The 17670-nt window shown below is 35.7% G+C and overlaps 1 protein-coding gene across 1 annotated transcript in view; it reads right to left on the bottom strand.

Annotated features, from left to right (window-relative positions):
- LOC145663920 (follicle-stimulating hormone receptor-like) overlaps positions 1 to 17670 on the bottom strand; it is a 590817-nt gene that overhangs the window by 7766 nt on the left and 565381 nt on the right. The window contains exons 9-13 of the mRNA XM_081730117.1: positions 16362 to 16436; positions 13998 to 14115; positions 11658 to 11750; positions 5259 to 5997; positions 4434 to 4662 (exon numbers count right to left, since the gene is read on the bottom strand). Of these exons, the coding sequence (XP_081586243.1) occupies positions 4434 to 4662; positions 5259 to 5997; positions 11658 to 11750; positions 13998 to 14115; positions 16362 to 16436 (1254 nt within the window). The remainder of the gene's footprint in view (positions 1 to 4433; positions 4663 to 5258; positions 5998 to 11657; positions 11751 to 13997; positions 14116 to 16361; positions 16437 to 17670) is intronic.

Here is a 17670-nt window from a genome sequence, read left to right as displayed (position 1 = left end):
TCAATACTGTCATACTTTCTTCTATGTGATTCCGGGTTCGTCCCGCTGGGAGCATAAATCATCGGGGGCCACGTTATGTTGGCTGAGAGACGTACATGCCACAGCCACACACTATTTACATTGCTAAGTTCCAGTTTGGCCATCCTGACAGTTGTCAGGGTTTCCCTCAGTACCACAAGGCTTATGCCTGAATGGTATCTGTATTGAAATGGACCTGGATGGCCCCTACATATCTCAATTCTTTTCCAGAACATAGGCCATTCCTACCAGCGTAGTATTTTGGTGTCCACATGAACCCAAACCTTTTCGAGTTCTTGTTACTGTTGCTAGGAGACGAGAACTTTTCCTGTCTCGTCTCATTTCAGAACCGAGATGTACCTTCGAGACGAGACAACGAGATAAGACTAACCTACTAGTTTCGTTTACTTGGTCCACTCGTACAATACACGTGCACGTTTGTCTTATTTAGTAGTCTTTCATATGCCGTATGTTTCGAGTTTTTTCACCCTACTTTCATCTTTGTTACGACTAAGTCCCATGTTTTCGTATTGGAGTTGTTTACATAGTGTGCTACTTCTATTCATGACAAACGACTCTCCCTATCATGTATGGTAAAAGAGCACATTCTTCCCTGTTGTAACTCCTGCCCGATGTTGCAGGTATGCAACCCCACATAGCAAATGTACACTCCTGCGCCATATTGACTATGTTGGCGACATGACATTTCCGACAACAAACCATTGCTTACTGTTCGCATAACCCTAGAACCGTGCAACTTTAGACCCACATTTCGACAGACAATTTCCGGGGTTTCCCCACTTCCTTTGGAGAATCCCTTGTACACGAATGTCACGATTTCAGCATAGGCATTTTTGGATAGAGCAAGCTCGGTTTCTTTGACCTGACCTTGCCGCCTTAGTTCTGTCATTCAGGATAGTGGAGCTATGGAGCTCTAAAATTAATTTTCCCACGCTTTCGGCGTCTTGTATCTCCCAAACTATTGATCAGCTCGCATATGTTCCAAAGAGTCTTTTCTCGTACAGGTGTCCAGAACCACCTGATGAAGTTTGTCCACATAGTTACCGTTAACCCTATATATTCCTGTTCTTGATTATCCATGCCTGTTACTTCGATGGTTAAGTTAATCAGAATATACTGCAACATTAAATGTACAGAGTGTATGTAATGTCTGCAAGCAACAAAAATAGTAAATCGTTGGTTGGACGACTAGAGATTTGTTACAAAAAATGTAAGCAATCTACCCTTAAGTCACCTTATTCATCTTAAAACTATTACCAGATAATGTAATTATAATCATAATCTAATAAATAAGGACTATAATAAGTTTAATTAATACTATTCATTATACTTAAGTAATAAGGGAGTTGGACAACAAACATCACGGCTAATTTCTTGTTGGCGCCATTATGGAATTCTGACAGATTTTGACAGATCCAGCCAAGTCATTTCAAATTTTGCTTGGGGAAAGAGGAACAAGATGCTTCTCTCATGCAAGTGTCTCACGTTTTTATTAGTATACAGAATATCATTATACAATTAATTGATTAAAAATTATGCATTTCTCAAACTCAAGCTGTAAGTCTACATCTCATATAGCATTGCTGCTGAAAGAGACGCTAAATTGATCAATGGACATCGGATTTTTATGCTCTTAAAAGTTATGAAATATGCATGCAACTATGCTGATAAATATGTTAAAATATGCACTTAATATGCGCTAACAATAAAATAGCATTTTTAAATATACATACATCAAAGTTGTATGTATATTTACATACATACATACATTTGCATACATACATACATACGTACATTTACGTACATACATACATACATCAATGTAGGTGAAATGTAGCATCGAAAGCATTGCTGGATTTACGTATAAACTAAACAAGCTATAGCTTAGGGTCTCACTCTGTTGGTTGCCTCAAACAATTAAAGAGAAATCTGGATGTACATTTCCAAAATATAAGAAAAACATAATGCTTCTTGTTGTGTATGTTTCTATGATGTAAGTAATGGGGCCCTACCTGCTAGCCTGCTTCCTAAAATAGTACTAGTGTCTTCATTTCTGTATATGGGGTGCTTTACTGTATGTTTATCTGAATACGTAAAGGGGCCCCATTACCTTCAATAGCTTAGGGCCCCACCAAACCTAAATCCGGCTCTGATCGAAATTGTACTTTACTTTTCAGAGACTTCTCTTCAGAATTTATTTTTATATAAATAGTATTTAGTTTATATACTTCTAACCATTTAAAACACACACAGATTATGAGATTAAAATGAACTCAATTGTGTGAGAATACGATTTCTAGTTTTTCTTCACAATTGTATTTTAGAGTGTATTTACTTTACACGAAATAATACGAATCTCACTTTTCTACATCTTTTCACTGCTCAGAAAAAAAATTCGTTTTTAAGAACTTACTCCTTCCCTTAATTAGCCTTACAGTATATCACGAGATGCTTCTCTATATTTTTAGTGTCAATTTGTGACGTTTGTAGCCAGAAAATGGTCCCTCAACATCAATAGGTGTTACTGGACAATATTTATAGACACAAACAAGTGTAACATCTATATCTTCAGGCAAGTTGGAATTAACCCTTGGAGGTACTTTCCTATTGCTTCAGTTGTTTTGTAGTCTGTGCGTCTGGCAAGAACATCCATAAATTTCTTTTCCACAGAGCGCCGGCACTTACCAGGAACTGATTGGGATTGGAGCTAATGCAGAATTTAATCAACTAGAACTAAGCTTTCACTGAGGAATATTCCTCGCGTCTCCTGTTTCTGAATTGATTTCGACATGATATTACAATGAGTCCTTATCATTAGATTTGGCTTAACGTCTTCACTATTGTGTCTTTGTTCTGCTGACCAGTTGCTAATAATATTGGCCTTCCATAAACTAGGCATTCTTCCATTCTCCCACCCAAAAAGCCATCCTGCTGCATAGATATTAAATGCATTCAAAATATAAACCCAAACTGGATTTATTATATGTTATAAGCATATGTCTGAAATAAAACTTATAAAATATGCTGAATATGCTCTTGAGCAGTAATATGTGCATTAACCTCGTAAATATGCATTTATATGCACTATAAAACTTCAAATTCGAGCTGTATTATTGGTGTTAGGAACCCCTACCAAGTTTAATAGAGATGCATATAAGCAAACAAAATATGCATTTGCATAAAAATCCGATGTCTACTGATCAATTCAACTCCTATATATATGGCTCTATTCATTTATAAAGCTTTTTATACGACGTCTTCATTTATTAATTTAATTTATTGACGAATAAAGCATTATATATAGTAATAACTCTATATGTCAAAGAGCTTATTCGGTTTGCCATAAGAACCAGACTATGTCACGTGATCAGGTCAAAAGTCACGTTGCGTGCTAAATCGAGTCTGGAGATTCTAAACCCAGATGTGAGATATTTCAAGCACGTAACCTCCGCGTGGGGCACCCTGGATAATACGCAGAAGATAATATTATTGATTTATCATTATTATTGATTTTACTCAAACCACTTGACTTTTGACAATGTTCTATCCATATTTATCTTATGTGTTATACATCATTTCTAAGCTCTTCATTATATCTTTGCAATAAGCTTTCATTTAGCCATCTCCTTATTATAGATTTTGAGATATGTGGACGAATTCATTTTCTTTCACTGATTTTCCATTGATCTGACTTTTCCATGTTTCGGTTTTTTTTTGACTATGTTCCATCCATTTTAGGACAATTTCTTTTTTGGATATAGAATCTGCATAGCTTGTTCTATATTTAGCCTAATTTTCAGCCATCTCCTCTTTAGGTTTTTGAGATAAGTGGAAGAATTACTTGCTTTCCATTGATTTTCCATTGATATTAATGTTATTGTTTCGTGCTTTTTGACTATGTTCCATTCATTTTAGTACAATTTGCTTTCCGAATATAGAATCTACATAGTCTCTTCTACATTTGAGCTGAATTTCAGCCATCTTCTCACAGTCTGTTCACATCATTAAAGCCGGATAGGTTCTTTTAATCGGACATGAAATATTCAATGTTATTTATGTATTTATTATTTCTTTGATTCATTTTCAAATGAAGTTTTTTTCACACTTGGAATCCTAAACAAAATTTAACAGTATTATTATACCTAAATTTGAAAATAAATATCTAATTATTTCATTCAAATTAGGGCAGAAAGGTAGCGTGAGATAAAATAAGGAGGTTAATTTTACCTCATAAAATACAATCATTAGCTGACTACTATGTCACAAGTACTGAAAAACTAGATTCCGGAAGTCCGTAAATTGGAACGTCTGTTTTCCATGTCAGTGAGTTAATTAAGAATAAACAAGCAACTGAGGTTACGAAAGTAATTCAAAAGAGAAATATAATAAGTCACCTGGTGGTTGAATAGCCACTGATGCCCAGCAATGGTAGCGTTGCCATGGCAATTGCATAGCCCCATCCAACAGCCATGATCTTCACTGCAACACTCAGGCGAAGTCGCTTGTTCAAGTAAATGGCGTGTGTAATGGCGAACCAACGTTCTAATGTCAGCACTCCTAAGGTAAATATTGAGAGCTGACTGGCGAAAACCGTAATAAATCCAGCTACTTGACATCCCGGACCTGTGAAAAAGAAATTTTGTTTCACTTGCTACAATTTCCTAGAAAAGTATATATATATATATATATATATATATATATATATATATATATATATATATATATATATATATATATATATATATATAATATTCTTGGGTGGTACAGGAAAATAAAATAATACATAGCGCTATTTGTATATACATTGTACTTTTCAAATATATATTTTCGACCAGTGCTTTAAAATTGAGTGCTCTGTGACGTTACAGTTCGCTGGTGCCCTTCTTAGTAAGCTATACAGAGAGGAAAAGGAGCTGGCACGTAACCTTTCATAAAAGACAAATTAGAACACTCATGGAGTAGTCGATGGTTTTGCAGACAAACAACTCGCGAATCCATGACTAAGCAAACTGCCAACACTTCTTTTATTTCGTTTTTTACTCCATCCCCCTCCTTTCCTGATCGTGTTCCTCTTTCCTTTTCTCAGATTCTCAAAACGAGTTGGCAGTTGAAATAAATGCTTTACATCCTATTTTACCTTTTCATCGCCTAAAACCTTTTATTGGAAACTATACTAAAAACTTAAAAAAAGAAGTTTTAAAAAATAGATCACTGCTTACCTATTTGCCAGTCAAAAGCAAAGTTGAAGTAAACGCCATTGGAGTGAAGATCCATTGCTGCAATGATGAGAAGGTACGTTCCCATGCAGAGATCAGCGAAGGCTAGATTGCACATGAGGAACTTTGGCACTGTCATGTGGAAGAGGCCACTGGCCAACACAATAATAACGGCCAAATTCCCAACAACAGCAGTTACCACTACGAACCACACGGCCACTCGGAGCCACGCCGTTCCCATAATGTCTTCACAAGGGTTGAAAGCGTCGGGCTCAGGATTACACTTAACATTCCGGTAGCTGAGTGATAAGTTGCCACACAGCGCACTCAACTGAGTGGGCAGTAAGACAGGTGTATGGAAAATTTCATCGTGCTCAGGTTCCGCAATGGATTGTACTTTTTCCGGATTTACTTTAGACCACATTTTCTCGTCAGTGAGTGGTGCTCCGAATGTCTTATCAGGGTCATATTTGAAAGGGTCGAATTCATTGTAGAAGCTCCTCATGGTTGATGAAAGTGTATTGGTAGCGGTGGTGGCATTCGACTCAACACGTGTCAAAGGGTACCAAGCAGCAAAGCCTTCCACGAATTTGCCCTCTTTGCTCTCCTTACGCTCCGTATTCTGTGGAACGAATGAAATTTCTGATCGCCACAAGGTATGGCGTTGAAATCGTGATTTCTTCGGTTGGATTTTCCCTTGTTCAACTCCTGAACATTGTTCGTGTATTCTCGCTAGATAAAGCTGTTATAAGGAGGAAAAAAGAATAAATACAGTTAGTAAAACTAGTTTTCTATATATTATTTACATAAACATATAAAAAAACAGTTCGGTACTGAAGATGAAATAAGTGAAAGCGAATACAAGAAAACAATCTGTAAATGATATACAGGGCGTTATAAAAATGTGTCACAATTTTTTGGGGAGCAGATCCGTCACATCAAAATAAGAAAGAAAGAGCTATGGATTTGTGCTCAAAAGTGGTTAGTTTCGGAGTTATAGGGTGCCGAAAATGTAAAACAAATGAACTTAAAAAGTTCATAGCTCCACTGCTGTAGGATTCATGGGCGCCCACAGAGTGGGGCAAGAGGGGGCAATTGCCTCTCCCTGGATTTTCGTAAAAGGTTAACATTTATAGGCTCTTCTGGTGACAATACTATACTTTTTAAAATCAACATTCACTAAATGATTTAGAGTAACAACATTTAGTCAAATCCATCCCCAATATTTTAATCTACTTCTCTCCCCCACGTGATGTCTCATATTTTTTCAGTAATAATTATATTCAGCCTGGTGCTGCATGCAATGCTAAGTATTTTGAATGATGGTATCCGTCAGTTGAGTTGAAAAGATAATTTCGCTCTTTGTTGTTTCTTTTGCTGACGTGCTGCTGATAGCAATGAAGTTTTGTTTTGTTGGGTTTAATTCTAGCAATTGTGTGTGTGTCTTGCCCCCCCCCCCCTTGGAAAATATCCTGCGGGCGCCCATGATAGGACCTATCGTATCGGGTCAAGACATCACTGAGGAACTGGTATGTGAACTATCCAAATATCCATGTTTAAGAATGCTTCAGTACCGGCACACCAATTTTTAGCGAGGTAGGTGGAGAGTGATCAAATACTCCCAAACAGCTTCTCTGAAAATGATTGTGTAAGTACCGGAGGTTCTGAAAGATGGATATTTGGATAGTTCACATACTAGTTCCTCAGTGACGTCTTAACCCAATTACGAACAGTCCTATAGTAGTGGAACTATGGACCTTCAGAGTTAGTTTTTTTTTTTTTTTTTTTTTACGTTTTCGGCACCCTGTAACTACAAAACTATGCACTTACGACGATATGAACTTTTTTTATTTCATGTGAGGAATCTATTTTCAAAATATTGCGACAATTTTTTTTGTAACACCCTGTATAGGGATGATAGTTGAAGAACGGCTTGTGAAAGAACGGCGTATCCCACATTTATATCATTGTAAAATAAAAACAGGTTAAGTTTTCTGGAAAGGAAACAATGGACGATTTTATAAAATGTTTTCATACATATTAATGTATGAAAAAAAAAATCTGTGAAGTAAGATGGGCTCTTCTTCCACCTGACCCTTTAATTATAAAGTTTAGCTTTCCCAGCAAAGTTGAACTTTAATATCTTACAGACCAGTCATTATGTTACTGTTATCTACTCCCTTTCACAGTAAAATCACAAAGAGAGAACAAGTAGCAAACAGAAAAGTTGGTGTCAACAAAGCCGGTGGTAACAGGCAAACAAACACATCGATGGATTTGTACAGTCAGCAAAGAAATGTCTTTCTGTTCGATGAAATTAGTTTCGTAAATAACTTCAGAATAGAAGAACAATTTGAGTGCAGTTTTCAGTAAATTGAAAAGAATGTAATTTTTCATGTACGTTCCAGCCTTGAAACTCGGTGAAACTCTGTACGTTCGATCGTTATTCCCAAAATAAATTTTACCAAACTGAAAGATCTTCTGTCGCTGAGTGTTCATCCATTAATCGTGAGATACTGCCAATACTTGTTGATTCCGTTCTCTTTCCTCGTCTCCTCCCCTACTTTGTATTTACCTAAGTCTCATAGTCGTTTCTCAAATCGTAAGAGCATGCTCTTACATGTAACATTTGGCTGGAAATGACTGTATAGACAGACCATAGTAAAATACATTTGTCTATGGTTTCCAGATGTCCCGGATTTACATAATGTGTCCCGTCAGGAAAAATGACTTTGACACAAATAATATATATATATATATATATATATATATATATATATATATATATATATATATATATATATATATATATATATATATCAATCTGTTAACAGAAAATATAAAGAAAATCAGAGCTTCATTGTAAAAGACGGTAGATTTTAACAGACGACTGTGAAAATTCTAGTAACAGTTGTTTTATCAGAAAAGTTGTTAGTCAGACAAGAATTAATTTCCATCGAAAACTTGCAATAACAGCATCTACAACCTTACACATACATATTAAACTAGGCATTCGGCTAGCTGAGGACTTTGCTCCGAGACTCTCGAATTTGCTCGGCTTAGGCTTCGCACTTTTCATATCCCTATCTCTAATCTTACAATAAAATGCTCCCTGTCTCGAAATCCCATAACAATTTGCAACCTCCACCTTTTTATCTCCCCATCCGTGTTGCGTAGTCGCTAACGTTCTCGTTTTAATGCGAGTGGTCCCAGGTCCGATTCCCGGTGGGGACACTCGGTCGAAAAAGTGTAAAAGATTTTCCAGAACAACTTCCTGAGTGAAGTTGTTCTGTGTTTTCCTCATTCGCACCATGCAAATGCCAGGATGGTACCCCAGGCCGCTTCCTTTCTTCCTCTCCAATTTCCCAAACAGTGTGATCGCCGAAGGACGTCATCCCTCATAAATTTACGTGACGGGCTAACATGATCGTAATTGCCGAAAGCCCAGAAATTTAAATTCTAATCCTAATCTTTTATTTTCCCGGCTTTTTCTTCCCTTCTAGGGCAAAGAGCAAATAAAACGCGCGGGCCATGTGCGTGTGTCTGAGCACACAGTTAATCGTACAGTGTTAGATATGAACCACCTCAGCCAACTCCCACATGTGTATGGATGTTAACCTCACGGCATTCATCGACGACGACTGGAATCGGCATGTGCCCAATTGGACCAGAGATGGATTGGTTCAGTGGGTCGTTGATAAACAAGACGTGACACACTGCGATTCATTCTGACCCATCATGACCCACTGACCCAGTACGACCCACCGATCTACTCTGCTCAGTGCATTGTAGACAGCATCTTCTAAACACTGATGAATTTCTCTACGTAATATGACCCACGACAAACACTTAACCATTTTATATTGTAAAAGTCAGATCCACCGGTATTGTAACAAAGTGGTGCTTGAACGATTGACCGTAGAAATTCACACACTGATTAATGATAATTTCATAGCCTCTTTTTATTACAAATTTAAAATCTTTAGTCGGTGGAGAGAAGGGCGTGGATCATGGGTTAGAGATGGTGACTATGGGTTTTGGTGGCTCAGAGTGGGTTATGGTGGGTGGTAGGTCCTGGTGGGTCCAGTAGATCACGTTGGTGGTGGGTCAGTGGGTCATGGGTCAAGTTTATTAACCCACACCATCTCTGCATTGGATCGTAGAGCAATGGCACAACATTGCATGATTCGACGAATCACAATATTGCCTTCATTACATCGGTGAGCGGGTCAAAATCCATCTCTTCTAGCGGAACAGCTGTTCGAGACGCGTACAGCAGGACGACGACAAACCAGTGTTGGCCATTATGATTTGGAGAACCTTCTCATAATCACACATAGGACCAATAGTGGGTGTGGAAGGTATTATGATGTCTTCTAGCCATCGATAGGTCATTGCTGATGACGTAACCATTCATGTCGGCCATATTTACAGCTGGTAATGACATATTTCAGCACGATAATGCACCTTGACACGAGACTAACGTTCTGCTGCAGTTTGCTCTAAGAGGACAGTGGAGAAGTTCAATTTCTGAATAACCCCTATACACCTACCCGATTTTAACTCAAAAAATTTTGAGATGTCGTTAAACATCAGCTCCGAGCTCATTGCCCCCTCCAAAGAATTTACAGGAATTAAGTGATTTGTGTGTGCAGATGTGGGCGTCATTGCTTCCTTGCCAAACACATTCTGTTGTGCTGCGAGCCAAAGGTGGATACTTCAGATATTAGGAAATGGTAATCACGTTTTGGTTGATAAGTGTATATCTCAGCTTTGAACAACACTTTTTTTTTCTACGCTACAAGTATTGAAGAATGTTGAAGGAGTAAACTGATAATTCATGGTAGTAGTTGCTAACAAAGTTTTGAGGTTTTGAGAAAAACTTTTTCTTGTTTAAAAAGGCAAGACGTGGTTCCAATCTTTTACGTAACTTCTATTTTACAGAGAAGTAACGCAAGCAGCCGGGTAATGGAATTAAATTTCTCTTTTGAGCAAAAGAAAACAGACGAAGCTGCTGAGTTTCGTGGAACGTCAACGAAGATAGAGAAACAAAACATGTTTTCTTGCAACTTTCTACAAATTCTAATAATACATCTTTTATACTATTCTGTTAACAGCACTTTGAAGTCTTAATATAAAAGAGGTGTGTAGTATACTGTATATTAGTTCGATTTATTGATGTGAAGGGAGGTCTGTTTTTTTATAATCATAATGGATTTTTTCTGTGATTTACAATATGTATTTATATTAGAGATGGACAAAACCGGTTCTTTATAAAAACAGAAACCGGTTTCTAGAAAAACCGAAAACCGAAAAACCGACATTTCGGTTTTCTCTAAAAACCGGTTCGCTTTTCACTGAAACCGGTTTCGGTTTTCTCCAAAAACCTACTCGGTTTTCTCCAAAAAACCTACTCGGTTTTCACCCAAACCGGTTTCGGTTTTCTTCAAAATAGGTCCGGTTTTCACCGGAACTGGTTTCGGTGAAAACTTTTAGAAAACATAAAACTTTCTGTGGAAACGGATTCAGTTTCCGAAGAACAACGAAACACTATTTTGGTCAGAAATAGAACAAATTAAAAAAAAAAAAACGGAATCGGATTTAAAGAAAACGGAAACCGAATGCGGTGAAAAAACGAACCGGTTTTGAAGAAAACCGGTAACCGGTTTCGGTGAAAAACCGTATCGTTGTTTTTAAAATTTTCAAAACCCGGTTTCTGTTTTCTTAAAAACCGAAAACCGGTTTTTTTGCCCACCACTAATGTATATCTCGTTTACAAATAAAAAATGTAATACACTTGATCTCAAGTGTACAATCTCTAATACAAATAAAATGTATCTTAATTAGTAATAAATAAGAAATACACAGTTATATATAGTAAGAAATTGTACAATACATTTTCTATAATATTACACGAAAAAGACACAAAATTTTGAATATAAACTATGAAAATAAATTTATCTTCGTACTACGTATATCTCTATCTTTTATGTTAGTACATAGTATATCTAAATACAACCACACATATAAACATAAACGTATTATTGTATTTTACTTGGTCATGTAAGACCTTCAGTGTGCTCATTCAAGGCCTTTATTACGCTTCACATTAGTGTGTCCATACATTCCCACTTTAAGCTTTCAAAGATTTAAGTTCTATGTATGTATTTTCGAAATAGTTTGAACATTATTTCATACAAAAGATCTTGGACTTTGTCGGATTTTAACCTGAACACTTCAACTGAAAATGGAAAGAATTAGTTTGAAACAGATGTTTTTATGCGAGAAAGCCATTTTCCTGTCTTGTAATAATAATAATAATAATAATAATAATAATAATAATAATAATAATAATAATAATAATAATAATAATAATAATAATAATAATAATGCACTACATACCTGTCTCTTTGCATGCTCTGAGGGATTATGTCTTGCAGGAAATTTGAAAGCACAACAATGGAAGGAATAAGTAAGGTAAGCTTCTCGTAAATGCTGAAAAAGAGAGAAATGAAGTCCCTAGTTAGATTAATAAGTAACACTATTGAATAACTTCACCACGAAATATCCATAAAACTAAGTACACACGTACTATAACGAAATACAACATACTTTGTACTGATATTGGCTGTAAAGTTTGTGAGACGTAATCACAATTTCATTTTTTTTTTTTTTTTTTTGTTAAATTTCATTCTAGCTCAGTTAACTCTATGGTGTGTGAAACTCGAAGGTTCAATGCCGCACTCACAAAAGCCCTCCATTGACTTCTGTTCTTAACCAACTGAATTTTATTTCTAATTTGTATTCCTATTTCTACGAGATCCATCTTAACATTGTCCTCCCATCTGCGGCTAGGTCTTCCTAATGGTCGTTTCCCGATTGGATTTCCAGTTGAAACTTTGAAAGCGTTCCTACTTTCTTTAAAGTAGTTTTACATGAAATGATGCCTTTCGGTTTAACGTCCCACGATTATGCCCTTTAGACTAAAGGAGACGATGATTACAGCAAATGAATGATGGTGGAACAAGAAAGTGGGAGGAAACAGGAATACCCTAAGAAAACGCACCACAAACTAACTTGGATGCAGATCGAACCAAGGACCTCATGCACCAGAGGTGATCGGTCCACCACTGAGCCACCGTGCCCACCATCAAAAGCTTTAATTAATCAGTTTATATATTGTAGAATTAAGACACCTCATGAAACAATGCACGGCTACTGATAGTTTAAAACTAGGAAAAGTGTCCATTTTCCGCATGGCAAGAGTAAGGTATGTGGAAAATATTTGAAAGTTATATACCATTTACCTTGAATTTTCCATTTACAAGCAGAATTTGCGAAATTCCTGAAACAAGAGTGTAGAGACTTTTATAGTGAGTTTGTATCATTGCCATTATATTTGCATAACGTTTCTCTTTTGTTTAAAAAACAGTTTTTGTGTGTGTGTGAGTGTCAGCAAGTTGAGCACCAAGAGATCCATACAAGACGGTCCTCCGGAATTCGTACAAAAAAGACAATATATCAGTAAGTTGTAAGTGTTTCAGTTGTTGTGTAGTTAGTGCAAATAAACATGTATTCATTTATCACAATTAAGTTGTTTTGTGAACATTTATTCATCAAAAGACAGAAACAAAGAGTATTTTTCATGGCTAATTTATATCCTGAGAGTTTCATCTCCCTAACTTCAGTGGCTCGTAAGATACTCAATTCTTAGCAAACAACTTCAACCCTCATTTTCTCCTCTTGAGATATATATTTCAATAAATTTGAAACAATAAAAACTCAGCTCGATCCAAGTGCTCACTACGCTCAAAAAACTCATTTCATATAGTTCTGGGTTTCATGATTACAAAATTGGAAACTAAAAAAATTAAAATTTCAGCCCCCTTTTCCCCTTTTATAAGGAGAATTTTCAAAAATGTTGGAAGACTGTCCATTTATTTTCAATGAGTGGTTCAGAGAAACTGGTTTATGCCGAATTTCATTTCCCTAACTTGAGGGACTCACGAGATACCCTATTTAAAAAAGAAATGAATTCTCTACTTTTTTAGAATACGCGTTTCAATCATTTCATTTTATATCGTTCAACTGTTTTGCCCTGAAATGGCAATATACTGTACAAGGTCGATTTCATATTAACCCCTTGCGTACCAGCGACATCCATGTGGATGTCATGAAAATGTATCCCTTATTAAGCGTGGTATTAATCCTGGAGATGCTGAAATTTGTTAGTGGATGCAAGGCAAGACTTAGTTCTACTATTTCTCCTTAGATGGCAGCACCTTACTAACAGAAAAGACACACGCACACACACAAAAAAACAGCGTTGTCTCAATGGCAGGCCTAAGGGAGCATTCAATTACAACATACATGTATTTGTTTTGACGATAAACAATTAGCAACTTCAAGATCTATTTAGAGATCAGAAAAGAAAAACCTTTGCCTTTGATCTCCGGTCAGTGTTGCCAACCTGAAGCAGCATAAAATCCCTTCAGAACATCAGTATTTCCCTTTTTCAGTCCAATTGTTCCACAACGCAAATAACAGCTTTTGTCAGTAATGCAAACGCTCTCTTCATGCATGCACAATAACTATGCCGTATATAACGGTCTAGACAGTCTTATAACAGTAAATGAAACTGGCATTGCAGCACGAACATAGGAAAATGACATCTGGAACGCAAGGGGTTAAAGATAGAAAAAATACAAAAGTTACTAAAACTCCATTATTCAAATGACTTACCTGAAAACTGTAGATGGAGGGAATAACTTTTAAAGATTTTGTGTTCTCTATTTTGAGAATTTCCAGATCTTCAAGGCCTTTCGTTGGAAGTTGTGATATCGCTGTTTCTGAAAGGTCTCTAGTGAAAATGATAAAAAAAAGAAGAAACATATCGTTAAAGGAAAACTTTTAAGAATGTACTAATACAGTGAATTATTATTATTATTATTTTCATTAATGAAATTACTATATATCCAATAGTGTTAATGGGAATCTTATGAGTAACATGCAAAATTCATTATGTCTTATTCCACACTGTTATAATATGTAATCGAATTTTATGTACTAGTATAAATTAATTTTCACCACGTATTAAGATTAAAACCAAAGGCATCGCATGATTTCTTGAGACTCCAGTGTGAAAAATTTCCCCCTTCTTTTTTTGCAAAGGGACAAGGCAAAAACACTACAGTATAACCTCGTTTATTGTGCCTAATGGAAACCAAAGGCAATCCAGATAATCCGGGTAATATGATGAGTAATAAGCAAAATAAATCCTTAAATAACCAGACTTACCGTTCATTATGGTAACTTTTCACTTAATTTTTTAACAAAGAATTGGTCCACTGTCTTCTGTTTCAAACAAGCGTGACTTTTGAATGAAGCTTTCTTAAACTCGACAAAAAAGCATTTTATTTACAGAATTACCATAATTTATTGTGCAATCTATGCAGGAACTATACATTTAATCAAAATAAAAAGCGAATGTTTGGCGTAGTTAAAGTTACGTTCTTGCTATCATAGTTAAAAATTATTATCTACGTGAACATTAAATTTGAAAAGAAATGTCTATAAATTTGATCCGGATTATCCGCAGATCCTGATCAACGAGAGCAGGATAAACGATGTTGTACTGTACTTCCTATTACAAAAATCTGATGCAACCGATTTTAGAATAACATGAATCTGAGAAAAGTGTTGAGCGTTAGGCAAGCCTTACTTACTTTTTGTCATATTTTGGATTAGGTAAAGTTCAGATATCAACTCAGTGCTTGGTCTATCTAATAAAGCGTTGAACGAAAGAAAGGATATTCAAGAAATTAGAGTAAACCAGTAGATGACTATACCTTTACATATAAGAAAATCCGTTGTGGATGCTTATCAGATGGTTTTCGAACATATTTGTTAATTATTAGTTTGTAGTTTGGCCCCTTCTATCGTTCAACACTTTAAGGCAGGTTTTTCTCAACCTATTTCACATCTCGACCCACCTTCTGTCACATACTATTGCCAGCGACCCTCATTAGTAATTTCACTCTTGTAATAGGTATTTTTAGTATTTCTACTTACCGGTTACAGATATTTGTGAGTCCAGACTTCATTTTGAATTATTTAATAAGTAATTTTTGTTGTATTTGTATTTATCTTATATTTCAATATGAAGATTTTTTTTACCAACTTTATTCCAATTGTTTTCTAAACGACTTTTTAATCGATTAAAATTTTGTTTAATAGTTTTTGCAGTATCTGACAATAAGTATCCAAATAAAAATTTGTCTATTAAAATAATATTTAAAGCTACATTTCCCGCTAATTAACTCACTTTATAGAATATGGAACCCTCAGGTTTAATGCCGCGTTCGCAAAAGGTATCCACTGACTTCTGCCCTTAGCCAACTGGATCCAGTTTCTGCTTCCAGTATTCCTAATATTGTCTTCCTATCTGCGCCTAGATCTTCCTAATGGTTGTTTGGGGATTGGATTTTCAGTTAAAACTTTGAAAGCGTTCCTACTTTATTCCATCTTGGCTACATGAACCGCCCACCTGAGCCTCCTATATTGAATGACTAGCAATGTTCGGTAAATCGTATAAATTATGTAGTTCCTCGTTATTATGAAGTTTCCCCCATTTCCGTCCCTTTTGGGTCCGAATATTCGTCTCAGGATCTTGTTCTCAAATACTTTCAGCTTACGTTCTTCCCTCAGAGTAAGCGACCATGTTCCACTACCTGATGATATATTCACGTTTTTTGTTTCCCTTCGCGATCTGCATGTATTGCTCTCGCGACCTCCTTGGAGCTCCAATCTTCAGGTTGAGAATCCCTGCTTTAAGGATTACTGGTTGCACATCTTTATATAAATGAAATGCACATTTCTACGATAACACATTGTATCACATTGCTTCAGCAACAATAAATAAAAAATAACAGAAAATGCAACTTTAATTTAAACGTAATATATACCGTAATTTGCTTTATTTATGGAATCTAAAAGCAATGCTTAAAGACTTCCAGCTTTCAGTTATGATTAGTAACCAAGTAACTATTTGTGATATATACCAGTCAGAAATGTATTACTTATAAAACACATACTGAATTTACTTACAAAACTCGTAAACTTCTCAGTCCCTTGAAGGCATCCACTGACAAGTCTTTCAGCATCATATTTCCTTTGAAACTCCTAACAAAGAATGAAACTCATTAACTTATGTTTGCATTTAGCAAGATCAACCATAGCATAAGTTCTCAAATTAAAAGAAGTTATTAATCAATATTCTATGATGTACACTCGTGTCATAGCAATTAATTTCTCGTGGTTTACAGTGAGAAAATTCGTGATTTTTTGCAATATCGTTCTCCTGTCAGATTTCAAAAATCTACCTTTTTAAATATATTTTCCTTTAATCATCTGCATATCTTTCATCAAAAACATGGTTGAACCAAGAAATCTATCGAGTGACATGATTTAGAGCATAGAACTAGTAAATCACATTTATTAGTCTTACAATTTTATGAAATATGTAGTAAAATGTATGAACTGCAAATTGAAACCGCAATAATTTTAACGTTATTAATTTGACATTTTCAATAATTACAGTTATGATCATTTTCTTTCTTTTTTTTTTTAAAAAAAACTTTCAATACCTTTTTTTTTCACAATCAGAGGCAGTGGCGGATCTACCCCGGGACCAGGGGTCCTAGGTCCCCCAGTTATTTTGAGTGACAAAAATAATTGAAGCTATTATTTATATATTTTTGAAAGTTTATACAATATGTAGTAAGCGTTGTATTTTATTCTTTATTGGAACATTTTTGAAACATTAGATTCAGTTTCAGTTCCATTTTTTTATGCAATGTATAAAACAGTACTTGATGCCCACAATGTAAACTTCCAACTTAGCCATAATATCCATCGGGAGAGAGTTAAGTTAGAAACTTCTGCAGAATCGATGAAAAACTTTAAGCTCATGATATACCTATCATAGTCTGGGTTCTGGCTGTCCCCCCCCCCTAGTTTTTACCTTCTACATCTGCCACTGATCACAGGGTTCTTTTCATAATATTGTAGCTCACTGAAAGTGCTGAAGAAACACAATTTGTAATAGGTTTTACTTCTTTAACACATGTCAGTGCTACGTTAGTGAGGGCAATAATAAAGAAACTGTGTAAAAAAAATCTTTCCCAGGAATCTTTTATTTGTTACTCGGTCCTAAGACAAAGAGAAAATTTACACGGATCCGCTAATATATTATTAACATATTGCTGGAAGTTTGCTTTCAATCTACTCAAAAACAATTCCAGAGTGTAGAATTTTGAAGGTATTCGGTACACATAGTTTGTGCTGCGCTACGTCATCAACTTTGATGGGAGCACCGAAGTTAGCCAACACCTTTGAATTAGACTATAATTACTAC

Source organism: Thermobia domestica, chromosome 11 (genome assembly GCF_964235325.1).
Source record: "Thermobia domestica chromosome 11, izTheDome1.hap1.1, whole genome shotgun sequence".
Classification (NCBI taxonomy): domain Eukaryota; kingdom Metazoa; phylum Arthropoda; class Insecta; order Zygentoma; family Lepismatidae; genus Thermobia; species Thermobia domestica.
Note: the sequence above shows the minus strand (reverse complement) of the source record. Positions and strands in the feature narration are given on the sequence as shown.